This window comes from Ailuropoda melanoleuca, chromosome 7, assembly GCF_002007445.2.
Source record: "Ailuropoda melanoleuca isolate Jingjing chromosome 7, ASM200744v2, whole genome shotgun sequence".
In the NCBI taxonomy this organism is placed as follows: Eukaryota; Metazoa; Chordata; class Mammalia; order Carnivora; family Ursidae; genus Ailuropoda; species Ailuropoda melanoleuca.
In genome coordinates this window covers 125,838,384-125,855,708 of record NC_048224.1, presented here as the reverse complement: position 1 = coordinate 125,855,708, position 17,325 = coordinate 125,838,384, and the positions used below count along the sequence as shown (strand labels likewise).

At 41.9% G+C, this 17,325-nt stretch overlaps 1 protein-coding gene across 3 annotated transcripts in view; it reads left to right on the top strand.

The window, feature by feature from the left end:
* Positions 1-17,110, top strand: part of ABCC4 (ATP binding cassette subfamily C member 4) — a 246,341-nt gene extending 229,231 nt beyond the window's left edge. For all 3 annotated transcript variants that reach the window (XM_034665378.1, XM_034665380.1, XM_034665379.1), the window contains exons 30-31: positions 4,454-4,588; positions 15,374-17,110. In XM_034665378.1, coding sequence (XP_034521269.1) covers positions 4,454-4,588; positions 15,374-15,481 — 243 coding nt within the window. In that variant the 3' untranslated portion in view covers positions 15,482-17,110. The remainder of the gene's footprint in view (positions 1-4,453; positions 4,589-15,373) is intronic.
* Positions 17,111-17,325: the final 215 nt, after the last annotated feature.

Below are 17,325 nucleotides of genomic sequence, written 5' to 3'. Positions count from 1 at the left end.
TGGGAGAAGAAGTACTTGGGGAGAGGGGGTGGGTGCTTACATGCAATAGCAGGAATTGAGGGGGGCAGCTCTGGCGGTCACTGTGACCTTGCCTTCAACTTCCCCAGGGGATGATGGTTGACCATTTCAAGACCTAAGAAAGGATTCTGAGTAATACTTGCTACAGTATCCTGTGACAGAGAAAATCACAGGCATCCATCTTACCAGCGAGGGACCCAACTTCCAAGGCCACCAAAAGCAGATGTCTGAAACTCCAATCTTTCCCACTCTGCTTACTGCCAAGTGGGATCTCCCTTTGTTGCTTGTTGCCCTACTGAAAACTGTCGCAGGCATCTCTCAGCCGTTGTCAGGTTTCTCCTCCACACTGTCCTGTGCCCCCTCCCCCCACCTCCCGCCTCTCCCTGCAGCCGCCCCACTATCACTGATGGTGTCCCGCCATTTAAAAATGGATTAGATTATTCTGCAGTGGGTCCCTTTAATTTTTATATTTCGGACGGCTACCGGGAATAGCTGCAGATACACAGGCCTGATAAGCACATCCTCATTGAGTTTATGTAACTGACTGACTCATCCAATAGGATGTATTTTCCCTCAACCTGCTGGAGAGCGCGAGTGATTTGAGGTTGGCATTCCTGGAGAGATGCTGACGCCATGGGATTGCTCTCTTACCAGCTTGAATGTGTGGTTTCGTTTGTAGTTTAACTCGGCCTATTGAGAGTTGGGGGCACCGCGGGAGATCACAGGAGCCTATTCTTCCAGATACAAAAGATGTTAAACATAAAAACTCAAAATTCTACCTGTTTTTCTGTACATAAAGAAAATCTGGAGTTGCTTTATGTTTACTTATTCTAAAAGATCTGGAATCTTTGCTCAAACCAGGAAAGGTAAAGGCGAAGTGGGTACAGTTCTGTTCCTGGACTTTTTTCAGTCTGCACCCCAAGGGGGTTCTGTAGCACCTGGCGTGAGTCTTGGAGGCTGGGCACTCTTGTTTCTGCCAGCGCTCCCTCTGACTGCCCCTTCTCTCGTTTCTCTTTTCCGATATGTGAGATAAATGAGTTTCAAGCCTCCGTCCTCAGCCCTGCTCTGTCTGTCCCTCAGGTGCCTCTCCATCTTGCCCACTCAGCAAGCTGAGCTGTGTGGACCTCCGAGTCTAGATCCCTGGTCCTGTCATCCCTGGATCCCACCGCCTGATTCCCAGGACCAGCCACACTTATTCCCCACCTGATCTCACCCCGGAGTCCTCTCAACTACACCACCGGGCACACACCGCCATGCCCCAAATGTAGTTTCCTTTGTATTTAACTTGAGCGCCTTCTTCTCATCATGTACAATGCCATGGCCTGGAGATGCAACAGCGGACAAGGGAAACCACGGCATCCTGCCCTTAAGGAGTTGACAGGCTCATCTCCAGACCTCTTGGCTCATGTTCTCTGTGTCTGGAATGACCACTCTCCACCACCCCCCCGCCAGCCCCACTGCTGCATGGTCAAGCCTCCCCATTCTTTCAGGCTCGGTTTTGTACGTTTTCTCCATCTTGAAGCTTGTCCTCAGAACCTCTGGCCAGAAGTCCTCTCTTCTGATGCTAACCTCCCCTTGTTGTGCTTCTTTTTTTTTTTTTTCTTGCATTATAGACATTTGAGGACTTTCTTCTCTCTTTCTCAGTATAGACTCCAGAAAGTCAGGGGTTGTGACTTACATACAAAGATTTGCCTCCTGCACAGCATCTCTCATAATGACACGAACACAGTTAAGTATGCAATAAATGTTTGCCGAATAAATTCAGGAGTTAATGAAAGTTTACTTATTTTCCTCAAATGTGTTTTTGCCGTGTGTTACTTGCTTTTTATTAATCCTAAAAGTTGAATAAAATTGGTTTTCTTTTTCTGTATCCACCAGGCACACAGTAAATAATTTGAACCCTGAGTGCAATAATAATGCAGTGGAAAGTGGACAGGGGGAAATGTTTACAGTTATAGGCATATTTTCTTAAATTATACAAAGTTAATATACGATATTATCCATATGGAAAGGTATCTTAGAAAATTGAATGTTAAAATTCTCATCTTCCTTATTTTGCTTCTGATAATAAAGAATCAAAGTGCCTTTCTCTGGGAACTCATGTGGAGAGGAGAGAACAGAGATTCAGCCCTGGGTTTGAAGCCCACCTCTGCCATCTGCTTGATTCTGTAGCCTCAGCCAGATTACTTAACACACCTGCCCTTCAGTCTTCCTCTCTGGCTGGACAGAGTATGTCTTGTTCATCCTTTGAATTTCCTGTTCCTAGAACAGTGCTTTGGTATTAGGCATTAGTATTTCCTGGGTGGATGGATGGGAGAGTGGAAGGGAAAAAGGAGGGAATGACACATGGGTGGGTGGATGGAAGGAAGGAAATAAATTATGTACCTTGTCTACCTTGAGAATTAACAGTGATGTCTATAAAGCATGTGATACAGTGAGCATTCAGTCCACAGCTATTTTTATTCCTTTTCAAATTCAAAAGTCCGCTATTTTAGTTATGGAGTGATTTTTTTTTTAATCTTAAGGTAGTCATTCTTTGTTACGTTGCATTTATATTTAATACTTATAAGGCTCAAAGTATTTTGACCAAAATGATCTTTTTGGTCATTTATATTGTTAATCCTGTTGCTTTTTGAAAGCATTAATTTTTTTCTGGCTCTGCCTTTTCAGATACTGGTCAATTCTGAGAACTAGTCATCTCAGTGGCATTTGTGTGTTTTCAGACAATGTGAGAGAAAATGGAAAAATTTACTCTTCACTCAAATGTGAATAAAGTGGGAAGTTGGACAAGGACAAAATATCAGTAATACTTTTCATTCCATTAAAAATTAGGTGGAGTCTTTTTAGTTGGAGAACTCATTTTCCACCAACTCTCAACTGGTGATTTTTTTTAAAAGTTGTTGCTTTTGCCGAATGTAAAGTTCTTCATTGTATGGAGTAATTTGATTCACTTACGTACTTAGTCTTTAAGCGTGAGAGAAACCTGTATTTTACAATTGCTTTTTTCTTCTTCAACCTCAGGAGGGGTGGTTGTGCTCTATAATGCTGTGCTCAAGTAAAATTACACATTCGGGGCATCTAAATTGGCATGCCAAATTATAGGACATTTTAATTATTATGTGGATGTGACAGATTCAATTATTCCTGAACTCTTTTGAGAAAGCTGCCCTTCGCAGTGATTCACAGTAGTAAACAAAAGATTAACAGGAAAATGCCCTTTATGAGACTTAATAAATGTTTCCGATTAAATACCGCGGGACGGAATTAACTGCAGTCCCTAGATGTGGACACCCAACCTGTGTCCTGCTTGGAGTTCCCGGGTACCCCCTTAAGATAAATTTACTCTAAATACCACCTAAATGAGGAACTAAGTACCACTTAACATCAGAACTGTTTTCCTAGGTACGTCATTTGGGCCAATTGTTTCAGCCTCTTTCTTCCCTCCCAAACCATTAACCAGAGCTACTAATAAATAGAAACGCAGAGTTAAGAGCCCCTTCCTCTCCCTTTCAATTTCCAATTAGTGGACATATTAATGAGCAATAAAATGGCTGAAAGGCAGGCAGCCGAAGAAAGAGAAAAGGAAGCGGGGGAGATAATTGTGAAAACAGATATTCAGATATTCTGCCATTGAGATTGGGCTGCCCCCGTGGACTGTGCAGGCCATGATCGCTGGAATTTGGAGCTCAGATTCTTAATTACTTCTTTAGTCTTATCCAAAGAGAAAATTGGATTTCTAGAGATTTCTTCTGTGCAGAACAATTAGCCAAAGCTGCCTGCGTAGCAGCTCTTCTAGCCAGGCTTTCACTCCCAGACTAATAAGTTCCAGCCAAGGCCAACTTCAAGATGCACCTTCATCTCGCCCACAGGGGCGTTTTGTCCCCTCTTACCGGCTGGTAAGACCCTAAAGAAAGTCCAGAAGCGTTGACTTCTTTACCAAATACTGCTCGGATTCAAGCCAGCTCAGCAGTTAATTTGCGGTCAGGTCACTGCCACCTGGTCTGGTTGACATCATCCTACTTTTTAAGATAAATTGACTTTGATTTTCTTAAATCAAGAAATTTCCCAAGTCTGAATGTACATATAAATAGCCCTCAAAACTCAGAGTCTGAGAACTAAAAGCACTAACTAATAACAGCCCAAAATGCCTTTGGCAGAATATAAAATGCCACAGGACTGCTGAGTGCCCATAATCATACTCTAAAACTTTCATTTTCTTCCTTTCCTATAACATTATAATAATAAAAGGTCGGGCTAGGCCTTTGTCTGCCTAGTAAAACAGGGTAATCAAACCATTTAAACACCAGCCAGGCCTACCACCCAAATGGATTCTCTCTATTCTCCTTCTCCTGCCCCCTTCCGAAATATTGTCTGAGTTATAATATGTTACTGCAAAACATTGTGTGCTAATGGGTTTCTTTCTGCTGATGAACAGGTTTTGGATTCAGGAAGACTGAAAGAATATGATGAACCATATGTTTTGCTGCAGAATGAAGAGAGCCTATTTTACAAGATGGTGCAGCAGCTGGGCAAGGCAGAAGCTGCTGCCCTCACTGAAACAGCAAAACAGGTGAGCGCGCCGCGAGGAGTGGTAATTAAACTTGCTCTCAGCCGTTCACTCCTCGCAATCTGGCACCAGGGGTGCTGTAACAAGCACCCTGTGCCCTTTTCAATTATAAGCCTTCAGAGACAGCGCTTCATGACTGGGTCTTAACAACACGTCCCAGGTTGAAGTCAGGTCTGCTGAGAATCGGCAGAATTGGTGGGGGAGTGGGGGTGCCACAGGTGCGCATGCTTACATGCGCCGGCAGGTGGGTACGCTCGGGTGCGCGGGCACGTGGGATGTTCGGGTGTGAGGGCATGTGGGGGTGCTCGGTGCACCGTGGGTTGCTCAGGTGCATGGGCACCTGTGCCTAGTTTCAGAACAGATTCTAAAGAGATTTCCCATGTTCGATTCTGTGGGCACTGATTCTCCGGGGGCACAGAATATTCGCATTTTGCAGAATATTACATTTCATTCTAATGTGTGCTCACCTTTGAGATGCAAATGTGGTCAAGGCGTGTCCAGGAAATTGTGGAGAGTTTGGGGGGAAAAAATGTGGGTTATTTTCTGTCTGGTCTAGAAAGATCCAGCAGGGAAATCTGTAGATTGCTTTCCTGTTTTATAATTTGTAAAGAAAAGAACATGATGCTGACACTTTCTGCCCAGGTTTCTCCCTGATTCTTGGTTGTTTAGAATTAGGCCTCGTTACCACCTTGTGCTTCCTCTGCCTTCTTGACGATGACATCATCATTGGGACGATCAAGAATCTACCCTAACGCGGTAGTCTGAGTGTGGTGCTTGAAGGGTTACCAAGCATTTTCACGGAGATGATGTGTGATGATCTGGTAGCTTGCCAATAACAGTAATGGAGCATCTCATTGTACAGGTGTGACGTGAAGACTGAGGGCTGCTCTCAGGGACTTAGCTTAATGTCCGGTAGCATCTGTAACTTCCTGATCCAAGGTGGGAGTCGGATTATGGAAGGATGGAGGGAAGAAAGGAAAGGCAGGTGTTCTTGCCATTTGAGATGCATAGCAGGGGTGCCGTGGGACCAACAGTCTTTTGAGGCTCCCCATCAGAACGCTTTTTCTCTGGGCATTATAATTATGGGTACATTTTTCTTTTCATCCTTTTTGACTTTCCCAGATTTTCACTCTAAGAAAAAATTACTTGTGTGATATCTTAAGCATTTGAAGGAAATCTGTCCCAGTATCTAACAGTACTTGCATATGAGGGATTTATCTGAAACACAGCCTGAATTCTCTTCTGTCCCTGCGTCCTCTCATCCCTCCTTAGAAATGAAGAGCTGACCTTCTGTTGTTTGTAGGGGGATCCTTTGGATTCTGCTTCCATCCTCAAAAACTGTTCGGTAAATGTGTAGATGTGTGCACAGTATTATGCTGGGAACTCACGTGGCGAATATGTTCCTTAGTCATCCCCACTGTAAACCCAAGAATGGAGAAGAGCAGAGGTACTCCGTATACATGCTGAGCCATGTGGAAGAGAGGACTAGGCTTTGACATCGTGCGCCATGCCCTGGGCTGTGATAGAGCTTCTCTTGCGTGGGTGCTGCTTGAAGAGGCTGAGACTTTGAGAGGGGAAGGAGATGGCTCAGAGTCACACAGCTGGCTGTATAATAGGCAGATTCAGAGTTCAGACCGAGGGTTAGGGACGAGGACATCTGTATCCTGAACTTCTCATAAATACGTACATTGTATGTGAATGTACAGAAGCTATACTTGGAGCCCGTGTTGCTCTCATACCTGAAGTTAGACTGCTTTCATCTACTCGACGTCTCCCAGTCAGCACCTCCCTCATGACACCCAGTCAGTCCCTGGGGATCCCCTGTATCATCTACTCATAAAACAGCCAGGAATCTCGCAAACCCCTTTGTTCTTTGACCTCAGGCATTTCACATCAAACAGATGGGTCCCCACCTACGTGTCAAAGCCTCCATTTTAAAAATGTGTTATCGTTGTATATTATCAAGACATTGAGTAATGAGAAATAAATCACAGATTGTTCCAGATAGCATAAGATAGTATGTAGTTCAACACCCTCATTTTACAAATGAGGAAACTAAGGCCCCTTAGAAGGAAGGTGGCCCTAACTTATGTTAAACTCTAGTTTGCAGCGGACAGAGAATTAGAAATCTGTTCTTTTAACATGTTTTAATGCAAGTGTAAGGTACGTACAGAAATGTTTATAGGTCACAGAGTTAGAAATCTTGTGGTTCCTGGTCTAGTAATCTCGCACCACATTTAACAATATTAATTTACATTTGGGTAGTTCTCTGTGTGTTTGTGTGTGTGTGTGTGTGTGTGTATTTATCTTGCTCTATTATATTTTTTTAATTTAAATTAAATTAACATATAGTGTATCACCCAGTTACTCCAGCCCTTCACCCCCTTCCCCTCCAGCAACCCTCAGTCTGTTTCCCATGGTTAAGAGTCTCTTACGGTTTGTCTCCCTCTCTCACTTCGCCTTGTTTTATTTTTCCCTCCTGTCCCCTATGATCCTCTGTTTTGTTTCTTAAATTCCACGTATGAGTGAGATCATATGATAATTGTCTTTCTCTGATTGACTTATTTCACTTAGTGTAATACCTCTGGTTCCACCCATGTTGTTGGAAATGGCAAGATTTCTTTTTTTTCTGATGGCTGAATAATATTCCATTGTGTATATATACCACATCTTCTTAAGCCATTTGTCTGTCGGTGGATACCTGGGCTCTTTCCATAGTTGGGCTATTGTGGACATTGCTGTACGAACATTGGGGTGCAGGTGCCCCTTCGGATCACTACATTTGTATATTTGGGGTAAATACCTAGTAGTGCAATTGCTGGGTCGTAGGGTAGCTCTATTCTCACCTTTGAGGAAACTTCATACTGTTTTCCAGAGCGTCTGTACCAGCTTGCATTCCCACATTTGGGTCGTTCTTTATCATTTATCTTACACAGTTCTCATGTGTATGATTTCACTTAATCCTCTTGGCGGTTTTTTCTTATACCAGTTCATGGATGAGGACAGTGAATCAAGGACTCACCTAAGGTCACAGAGCTGGTCAGTGGAGAGCAAGGGCAGATTGCTGGGTGAGGCTGAGAGCTGCTTCAGTCCAGGTGTTAAGTTGTAAAACCCTGCGCCTTTTCTTATGTGGTGTCCAAGGTGGGGCCACGTTCTCATAATGGCAGAACATCCCTGTGGGATTTCAATCCTGCCACTGGCTCAGGTCCCCTCTCTGGAAAGATGTAAGGAAATACATGCCCCCGTTCTCACCCCAGTTGAGTATCTTCTTGACGTGATTTCTGCATATGCTTGGTCCTCTTAGAACAGGCTCTCAGATTGTCAGCTTTTTAAATGTGTGACCTTCAAATAGCAATGCACCACTGAGAATAACAGTAGGAAGATTAGTGTAAGTCAACAAGCTTTCCGCTCCTAACACATTGGAATTCATTCCTTTGGAAAGAAAACTCAGCATCTAGGAAAGGTACTTCCAAGTCATGTTTCCTTGACCACATAGTTGTTTTTCTGAAAATGTTGGTGTAGGCAAGCTTAATCACTCTCTGATTGACCCTCGTAGATGATCCATGAAATAGTAGAGAAAGTACGTTTTAGGTACATTAAGCTGGAAGGCACATTAGGTGTCTTAAAGCAACAGAAATGAATTTCTCACAGTTCTGGAAGTTGAAATTTTGAAATTAAGGTGTCAGCAGGGTTGATCTCCTCTGAAACATCTCTCATTGGCTTGTAGTTGGCCTTCTTCCCTCTTTGTCTTAGCATGGTCTTCCCTCTGTGTCTGCCTGTGTCCTAATCACCTCTCGTGGGTACCCGTCAGAATAGATTAGGACCCACCCATGTGACCTCATTTTAACTTAACTGACCCCTATCTGCACATACAGTTACATTCTGAGATACGGAGGGGTTAGGACTTCAACATACAAATTTTGAGGGGACACAGTTCAGCCCATAACCAAGGGTGAATGCCTGTCATTCGTTCTCTTCCATGATGAAGCAGACCTAATTGAGGTTTTTTGGAGTTCCTTTGTTCCCAGTGTGTAACAGGTGCCATTTAACTATTTGTGAAATCACCAGATACGGCCCCAAAGTTAGGAAATCCTGATACCCTATGACCTATGAGCCTGGCCCAGTTGGAATACGTGGAAGAACGCTTAACAGCCCCATGGCCCTATATGTCTCCTGAGGTCTCTGAGCCTCGGGGTCCTTATCTGTCGTGCTGGGGTTACAGCACTTGCCCCACCTCGTTGAGCTCTTACTACACGGATCAGATGAGATGGTGTATACTTACCTGCTTGAAGAATACAGAGCATTTTGTAGATAGAAGAGTTTTATCTCTCAACGATCACAGGGGGATTAGTTTCTTAAAAGCCGTCGATGGAACCCTTACCTCCCTATAATAACAAAAGAAGTACCCAGAGTTCTTCTAGGTAGCTTTAGAGACTCTTCAATAAATAAAATTTATTTTTAATAACAAGTTTTTTTCAACAGATGATACACGCTAATGCTACAGAATTCAAAATCTTTGCTGTTTTTTAGAATAGTTGTTCTAGTTTACAAATAAAAAGTAAGTCATCTGCCCGCTTCTGTTGTGACTCGGCTCCTCCCTCAGAATGGAGCCCTGGCACCTTTATGACCGTTCTGATACAGTGCGTGTATGAACGCGAGCTTGTGCAGATACAGGCTTTCTGTGTTTTAAGCACCAATGACAGCCATGTTTTACTTTTTCATCTCCGATTATATCAATGCATATAGTTATCTCATTTTTTTAATGTCTGCACAGTATTACTTTCTCCACTCCTTTTTCCCCATTTTTTCTTCTAATTAAGTTTATTGTTTTCTGTTTTTTTCCCCCAAAAGAATGCGCTTTCAGATTTACTTAACTGATTCTTGTATTCTGTGTTACAATTTATCACTTTCTGCTTTTATATCCATTAATTCCTTCCTTCTGTGGTTTATTTTGTTGTGGCTTCTTGACTGCATTTGCTTGTCATTCTTTCTTGTTCACTAATGCAAATATTTTAAGGCGGTGAACTTTTCTCTGAATACTGTTCTAGCTGTATGCGATAGGTCCTGATATATAGTGCTTCCGTCATAGTTAAGTTTTTATATATAAATCTACAATTTTGGTTTTAATTTTATCTTTGGTCCAAGAACTGTTTGAGAAAGAGGTCTTTAAAACTTCCTGGAGTTGGGGTTTATTTTTTCTGTTTCCTGTTTTACTCATCGATGTTGATTTTCATTGCCTTGTGATCACAAAGTTGTCTGTGCTGTTTCCACCCAAAACCAGTGTTTAGTAATACTTTTGTGTGTTCTAATGTATAGGCAATTTTAGTGAATGTTCTTTGGGCATGTAAAAAGGTGGACTACTGTCTGTTTAAGGTATAGCATTTAATAACTTTTAATTAGATTCACCTTGTTGTATTATTTAGGTCTTCTCTATCCTTATTTGGTCCATTTGATGTGGCTTAGAGAGGTCATGTTATGTTAGTCTCATTGTAAAAAGGTTTTTACTTTGTAGTTCTTGTCATTTTTTGGTAATTTTGGTAATTACCAAAATTTTTTGGTAATTTTGATGCTATAATATTTTAATCCACAGATATTCATGACTTGGATTTTTGCTCTGAATTATATTTTCTACCATTTTAAAGTGCTTTTGTTTCTTAGATTTATTTATGAATGCATGCAGGTTCAAAATTGCAGTTGAGTCCCTTGCTCTTCACTTTGTTTTCATTTGCCTGGTATGTCTTTGTCTTTTAGTATCAAATTATAGATATATCTCTTGTAAATGGCATGTGGTTCAGATTAGCTCTGAGATTTAATGTTAGGGTGCGCCCCCTCCTTTTTTAACAGATGAATTTAGTCCATTTATGTTTATTGAGATTATAGGTATATTTTATCTCATGTTATGCTTTCAGCTTTAAGTGTTCTTTTTAAAACTTTTTAATTAGTATGTATTTTTTTAAAGTTTTTGTTTTTGTTTAATTTTTGAGTAATCTCCACCCACTGTGGGGCTGGAATGCATGACCCTGAGATCAAGAGTTGCATGCCCTACTGACTCAGCCAGACAGGCACCTCTATTTTTTTATTGTTGTTGTTCATTGTTTTATGTGTGTACCTTTCACTTCTTCTAGGAACACTTTCTTTATTATTATTGATTCCCCATTGTAAACAATGACAACATCTCTTCCCCCTTTCTCTGTGCTCCCACCAGATTTTAGTTGTTTAAATAGCTTTCCTTCTACTATTTACCTTCAAATCTTTAAAAATACTTAAACCCCTATTACTTTACTTACTTACTTGTTTCAAATGCTACTTTCTCCATCTCTTAGTTGGCTAAAATCTGTCCTCTAGTATATTGTCTTTCAGACTTTGGGTTGTGATCCATTCATGAAGCTATAAAATCTGTTTCGTCAGTCATGACCAGTGTGTCTTAAGATATGAGATACAAAAGAATGGAGTGGAAGAAAAAGAACAGTGTGTCTTTCATAGTAATAGTAAATATTTCTTGGAAGTCCTTTCAATATAGATGTTGATCTCTCCTGAGTTTCAATGTAATATGAAATGTACTTACTATTGTGGGTGACAGTAAAAATAAAAGGTTGGAAAACAGGGCTCTGTACCATCTTAAAGGAAGGTTCATTGGCGTTAGAATCCCTGACTTTACCACATGTATGAAGTATTTGCTGCATCTCTAATTTAAATGTTCTGGTTATAAAATTCTTGGGTCACACTTTCTTTCACTTAGTATGAAACTTAGCTGTAAACTTTGCCCTACCATTGTTTATTCATATGGAGAAGTCCAAGGCCAAGTTAGAAGTAACTCGATCTTCTTTTTCCTGGATGCCTGAAGGACTCTTTCTTTATTTTGAAGGCACTTAGTTTTTCCTAGGGTATTCTGTACTCTTTTGGTCCCTAGCTTTAAGTCTTTTATTTCTGGAAGTAACCTGAATTATAGCTTTGAATTCTTTTTTTTTTTTTTTTTTTACTGGAGTCTCACCTTTACAAATATCTATCATGTACATGTTGTCTGTCCTTTGTGTTATAAAGCTGTTTTCTCCTGGATCCTTTTTAATTCTTTATTAACTTTTAATTACGCTTGCTTTCTCAACCCTGTCCTCCATGTCTCATCCTGTTTTTTCCAGCAGTGGCAAAGTCACTTTGTGCCGCATTCGTACACCTGTCATTTCCATGATGCTTTCATAGTCTCTGCTTCACTTTTCGCCTCAGTCAGCTCCTGGTTCATCACTTTGTGTTGCTGTGTCGTATTTCTAAACGCTCGAATTTCTCTTGTCCACAGGTCGATCTACTACATTTTCTTTGAATGTTCTGCATCATTTATTTATTTTTTTTTACAATTTTCATCTGTTGGTATTTTTTTTTTTTTTTGCCGTATGTTTATCTTGTTCCTTTTCCTCACTTTTTGTTGGTGAATGTTACAGACCGTGTAGTACTATTACGTTGTTGTTGCTGTTGTTATTCCTACTACCAACCTCTGAATTGCGTTCTTCCTGGACCATATATTTAGGCTAGTGGTGGCTCGGGCGTTATTTCAGGCTAAAGGGAATTCTCTCCTTAACATAGAAGCTCCTTGTGACCCAGAGTGTGTGCATGTAAGCAAAAAGAGAGAAATTGAAAATGCATGTTCGTTTAGCCTGTCCTCCTTCCGAGCCTGCAGAGATAGGCAGTTCCTTGCATTTCAGAATTTCTCATCTCCGAGGGCCTCATCAGTGCGCATGCTTCAGGCAGAGATGGTGATTCTGGTCGGTTCCTCATTGACACACCTTAGAATTCACCAGTTAGTTGGACACCTGTGCTCTCCTACGATTGCCCAGATCCCACATAGCTATCTCTGCTCTGGCTTACTGCAGCCCCACTGGATCCGGTGGCATCTGGCAGCCCATCTGGGTATCCTGCCATTTGGGATTTCCGAGGACTCCTCATTTCATCAGAGATGGGCTTATTTTCTATCTCATAGCACCCTTGCTGCCTGGGTGATTTCTGAGAGGAGAAGGGGAGGGGAAATCCATTTCCATGATGGTGAAAGCAGAGGTCTCTGACTCTCCGGGACTCTTTAACCTTGCTGACACAGCTACCAGTGTGTGCACCAGAGTCGGACCTGCTGTAAAGACGAGTTGGAGAGTTACTGGAACGGAGCCAGGCCCATGCAGTGTAGTGAGAATGAACGGACAGGGTCTGGGGCCTGAATTCAACATAGTGAACCGATGCCTTCTGAATGCAGTGTAAATAAAAGCCCTGTTGCTGGGCTTGAACCACGCATGGGCACCTTTGATTGCTCTGTTGCTTTTAGTGAGGTCTGTGTCCGTGCTGGTTGCTTTATTGACACGCTGGAGTCAAATGCTCAACTTTGTTTCAGCCTCCATCAGAGAGACCGTAATGAACCAAACCCAAGAGGAGGAGGGGAACAGGGACAAGAAACCCAATACTCAGTGGTCTCACCGCCCTCTTGTCCTGATCTCGAACTTCTGTGGCATTGTTTTCTTGATTCTTCGCAACTGTTTTGAGCTGGCGTTGTTATTGTCCCTTCTGACAAATGGGGAAACTGAGACAGAAGAGCCTATGTAACGGGTCAGCCAGCAGTCAGTGAGCGTTAGCTCTGCAACTTGGGTCGTCTTTTCACACCTCCGCCACCTGGTGACCGTGTTCCCTGAATTGGAGGCGACTCAGCTCCCACCCGGGGGTTCTGTAAAGTCAAAAGAGCCACAGAAGGGCCTCCCAGCTTTTTGTTTTCCTCACTCGAGTGGGGGCTGCTCCTTTCCACGGGCTGGGGGCCACTTCTCAGAGCAGCCTCGTAATCACACCCGCCACTTACCGTGGCCTGTCTTTCATCTGCAGTTTGTAGCCGGTAATTAGTTCCTGTGAGGTAAGTCGCTGTCTCACTTTGCAGGTGAAGCAGCCGGGATGGAGAGGGCTGAGCGATTCTTTCTTTCCGGGATCAGCAGTGAGTCCCGGGAAGAGACAGTGGACGTGGGCCTCCCCATCCCAGGCTTGGCCTGCGGCCCGGGGACCCTTCACTTAGGTGCCTTCGTAACCCGCCTGGGGAAGGATGCCTCCCCTCGCCCTTCTGTTCCTGGAGTGTATTCCCAGACACGCCAATACAGGAGGAAATGAAGGGTCAATCGAGGATTGAATACACAGGAAGCTCGCTTTCAGTGTTTGGCTTCCAGTTTTTCCGACCAGGAAGATAAGACCATTTCAGTGAAGCATTGCCAATAATGACATTTTCTCTGTAAAAAATTACACTGAGTGGGTTATGGGGAAAGGCATCGGCTTATTTGGGAGAGGACTATCAAACAGTAGAAAATGAAGATGTATTTTTATCCTATTGGCTATTTTTAGTTTCAACAAGAAATAGCTGTTTTTGACAAAATATGGCCAGCTTTAGATTTACCAAAAAAGTTAAACAATTACCCCCCAAGGTATTATTTTTAAATATTTACATTATAATGGAAATAGCCTCAGATTTCACCCAGTGCAGTCCAAACATTCTTGGAGAAATCCTTATTTTTCTCCTTAAGTGACATTTTAATATATAATATTTCAAATGTAATGTTATTTTTGGAGTAGCAAGTATGCAGGCAACAAGGGAAAAAGAAAGTACGCTTAATCTGCAGGTAGGTGTCCTAGCAATTTTCTTTTTTGTATGTGAAGCCCATTATCTCCTATGATAACTTTGTTGACAAAACCCACAAATATATTTGGAGGCAGGTTTTATAAAATAGATCCAGAATCATACGACTAAGAGACCCCGGCTCATGACATGTGTCAACCTTCAGATAGATGGTACATTTTCTGTTTTAAAGACTCAAACAAAACTTTTCACATTCTTCTTTGGGGGAAAAAAAATTACATTTGAAGTCCTTTTTCACCCAAACACATTTTGAGATAAGAGCTCACAAGTCTTGACATTATTTCATTTTGTTACGCACATCTGTCAAGGAGCTGAGATAGGATACAGCTACTAAAAACTGATGATTGTGGAACAGAGAAACTTGACAGCATTTCATTCCCTTTATGTTCTGATTATACATTTATCAGAAAACCTGTATCTCTTCTAGTTCCGCTAGAAATTGGTAGAATTCAAGAACTCAAAGGCTCGGCAAAGAACTGTCCTATTATTTGGTATCATCTTACATTTTAGAGAAGTTGCTTGGTTGAGTCATTGTTAAAGCTTTTGCTTCTCTTTTCATTCTTGTGGCCCACTATCCACAGATCCCATTTCTATAGGCCCTATAACTGCTTTGCCGCACAAATTAAACGCTGGGATATTTCATACATATACGCCAGCGTTTCAATGCTTGTCAATCAGAGTTTGTAAAATATAGGGATTACAACCTGATATTAACATCCAAATCTATTGTGCTCATTTTATGTGTGAAAATGAGAAACCCTCGTACGGACGCTAGATTCCCTGGCCCCTTTGTCACCCTGTTTTTAATTTATCTCCAGGTTTTGAGTCAGTAAAATGATTTTGCTTTATCAATTTAATGTAGTGATAAAACATATCTGTGAATCAGAATGATCAGAAGCAAAGTGGAGCTACGTGTTGTTTGGCATGAAGCCCAGCCCCGCCGAGGGGTTAATAGGGCTGCTCCCCTCATTGAGGGGAACACATCCCCGTTTTTCTAATTATACCTCCACTGGCGATGTGATGTCCTTCACGTGAAGAAGTGGACGTAGACATGCATCACCGTGGGGAGGAGGACTTGAAAACTTTTAAACGTGTTGTTTTTTATACCTGTCTTTTCTTCTTCTTCTTTTTTTTTTTTTGTACAGGTGTACTTCAAAAGGAATTATCCAGATATTACTCACAGTGACCATGTGGTTATGAATGCTTCCAATGGACAGCCCGCAGCCTTTACTATTTTTGAGACAGCCCTGTGATCCTACCACAACATCAAGTCGATTCCAAAGGCATTTTTTAAAAATAGTTTTTGCACTGTGTAACTATATATTGTACTTTTTTTTTTACACTAGCAAAAAATATTTTACACACACAAGATGTTTGGATTTTTTTCCTCCAACTTCACTCAATGATTTCAAGCTCTAGCAGGATGATGTAATATTTTTTTATTTATATGTTATAGTATTTTTTTTTTCTTCTCCAAATCACAGGTGCAGGACACCAGTAAAAGCTGTTAACCAGGTTTGGTGCCTTAAAGAGACTTCAGAGCCAAACCTCATTTTGTTACGTATAAGACAAAGTTGTCACAGACTTTTTTTTTTTACTGCCCTCCCAAATTCCATATTACTTGCCAGTGATATCAGGGATTCTATTTACTTGAAGACTGTGTGAAGTTGCCATTTTGTCTGGCCACTTCCTTTAACATAACTACGATCCATTATTTCTCCCTAAAGGCCTCTGGTTGAAATCGTACAGATACAACTAATAGGAAAAACTTAAAATACACTTTAAGTGACGTTATAATGACAAAAAAAGATACACGCTTAACATACAGGAGGGCAGTATTTAATTACATGTTCTGAAAGACAAGGAAGAGAAAGTAATACTTTCTCAACCCTGGAGCCCACGTAGGTGATTTGATGGTGAAGGACGCAAGTGTGATCAGAACGCGACTCCAGCATGGGGACCATTGTGGTCTGAGGACTCCGCGTGGTGACGTTTTCAGAGAAGGCCCAACCACTAGCTGAAATTCTGGACCATAGAGCGGTCGTCTTACTTGGGTTTCTGGTTTACCGACAGCTGTCTGCTGACTATAAGCCTTTTTGGTTTAGACTTTCTTGAAATTCCTTCTCTACTGCATGTGCAGGCTCTCCTGACCTGGTGAGAAAACCCAAAAATCGTCGCCAGCAATGGCTGTAATTGGGCAGCGTGTTCTCAGGGTGCACCCGGGAGGCTCCCTTTTATGAACCTGCCCAGGTTATTTTCCTTCTGACCACTAATAGCACTTTGTTTGGGTCTCTCTGATTCGTGAATCAGCAAACCACTATACTCCCAAGGCCTGCTGCACTTTATCTGAACCGTGGGTCTTTTGTCGTTCCGGCTGGTGGCTGTGATATGGGAGTTCAGATTGCTAAAGGTTTTACGATTGTGGTTGCAAGTGGACTCTCGTGACCTCTAGAGTAAGGGGCAACCACCCTCCAGTTGGCTATGTTGATCCATGTGCCCTCATACAGCAGAGTTTTGGACTCTTCAAAGAGAGAAACTTGTTTTGTAGCATCAAGCCTTAAGAAGCACACACAGCAAACGACACACGATACGTCGAGTGCAGTCGCTGTTTGACTCTTCGTACTTAGAAATAATACGGTGAATGTTTAGTAAGTTGTTCGTAGTCATGGATAGCGTTTCAGGAGACTGAAATGACGACAGTGATGATAATGAGATTTGTTAAAACAGTGGAAATACTGGAAACGTGTATGTGTTTATTTGGTCTCTAGAGGTTAAAGGCAGTTTTAAAAAAAAAAGCATGCTTCTCTTTTATTTCTGTTTTAATGTCATAGCATTTTTTTTTTAGTGAAACAAAATTCATTTGAAATAAATGACAGTTTTCATCTCCATTCCGAGGTCTGTGTTTTGTTCTTAGAGGGATTACTGACTCACGTCCTTGCTGTGGAAAGCCAACGAGTTTTCCAGAGATCAAAAGATGTCTTCGTTATCAACTGCTTCTCTTGGCTAACTAGCTGTACCAAATATTCTGCAGCTAGGTGGGTTTCAGACAGGTTGAAACAGCTGCTATCGAAGCCTGGTTGCACCCCTTCCAGGAAGG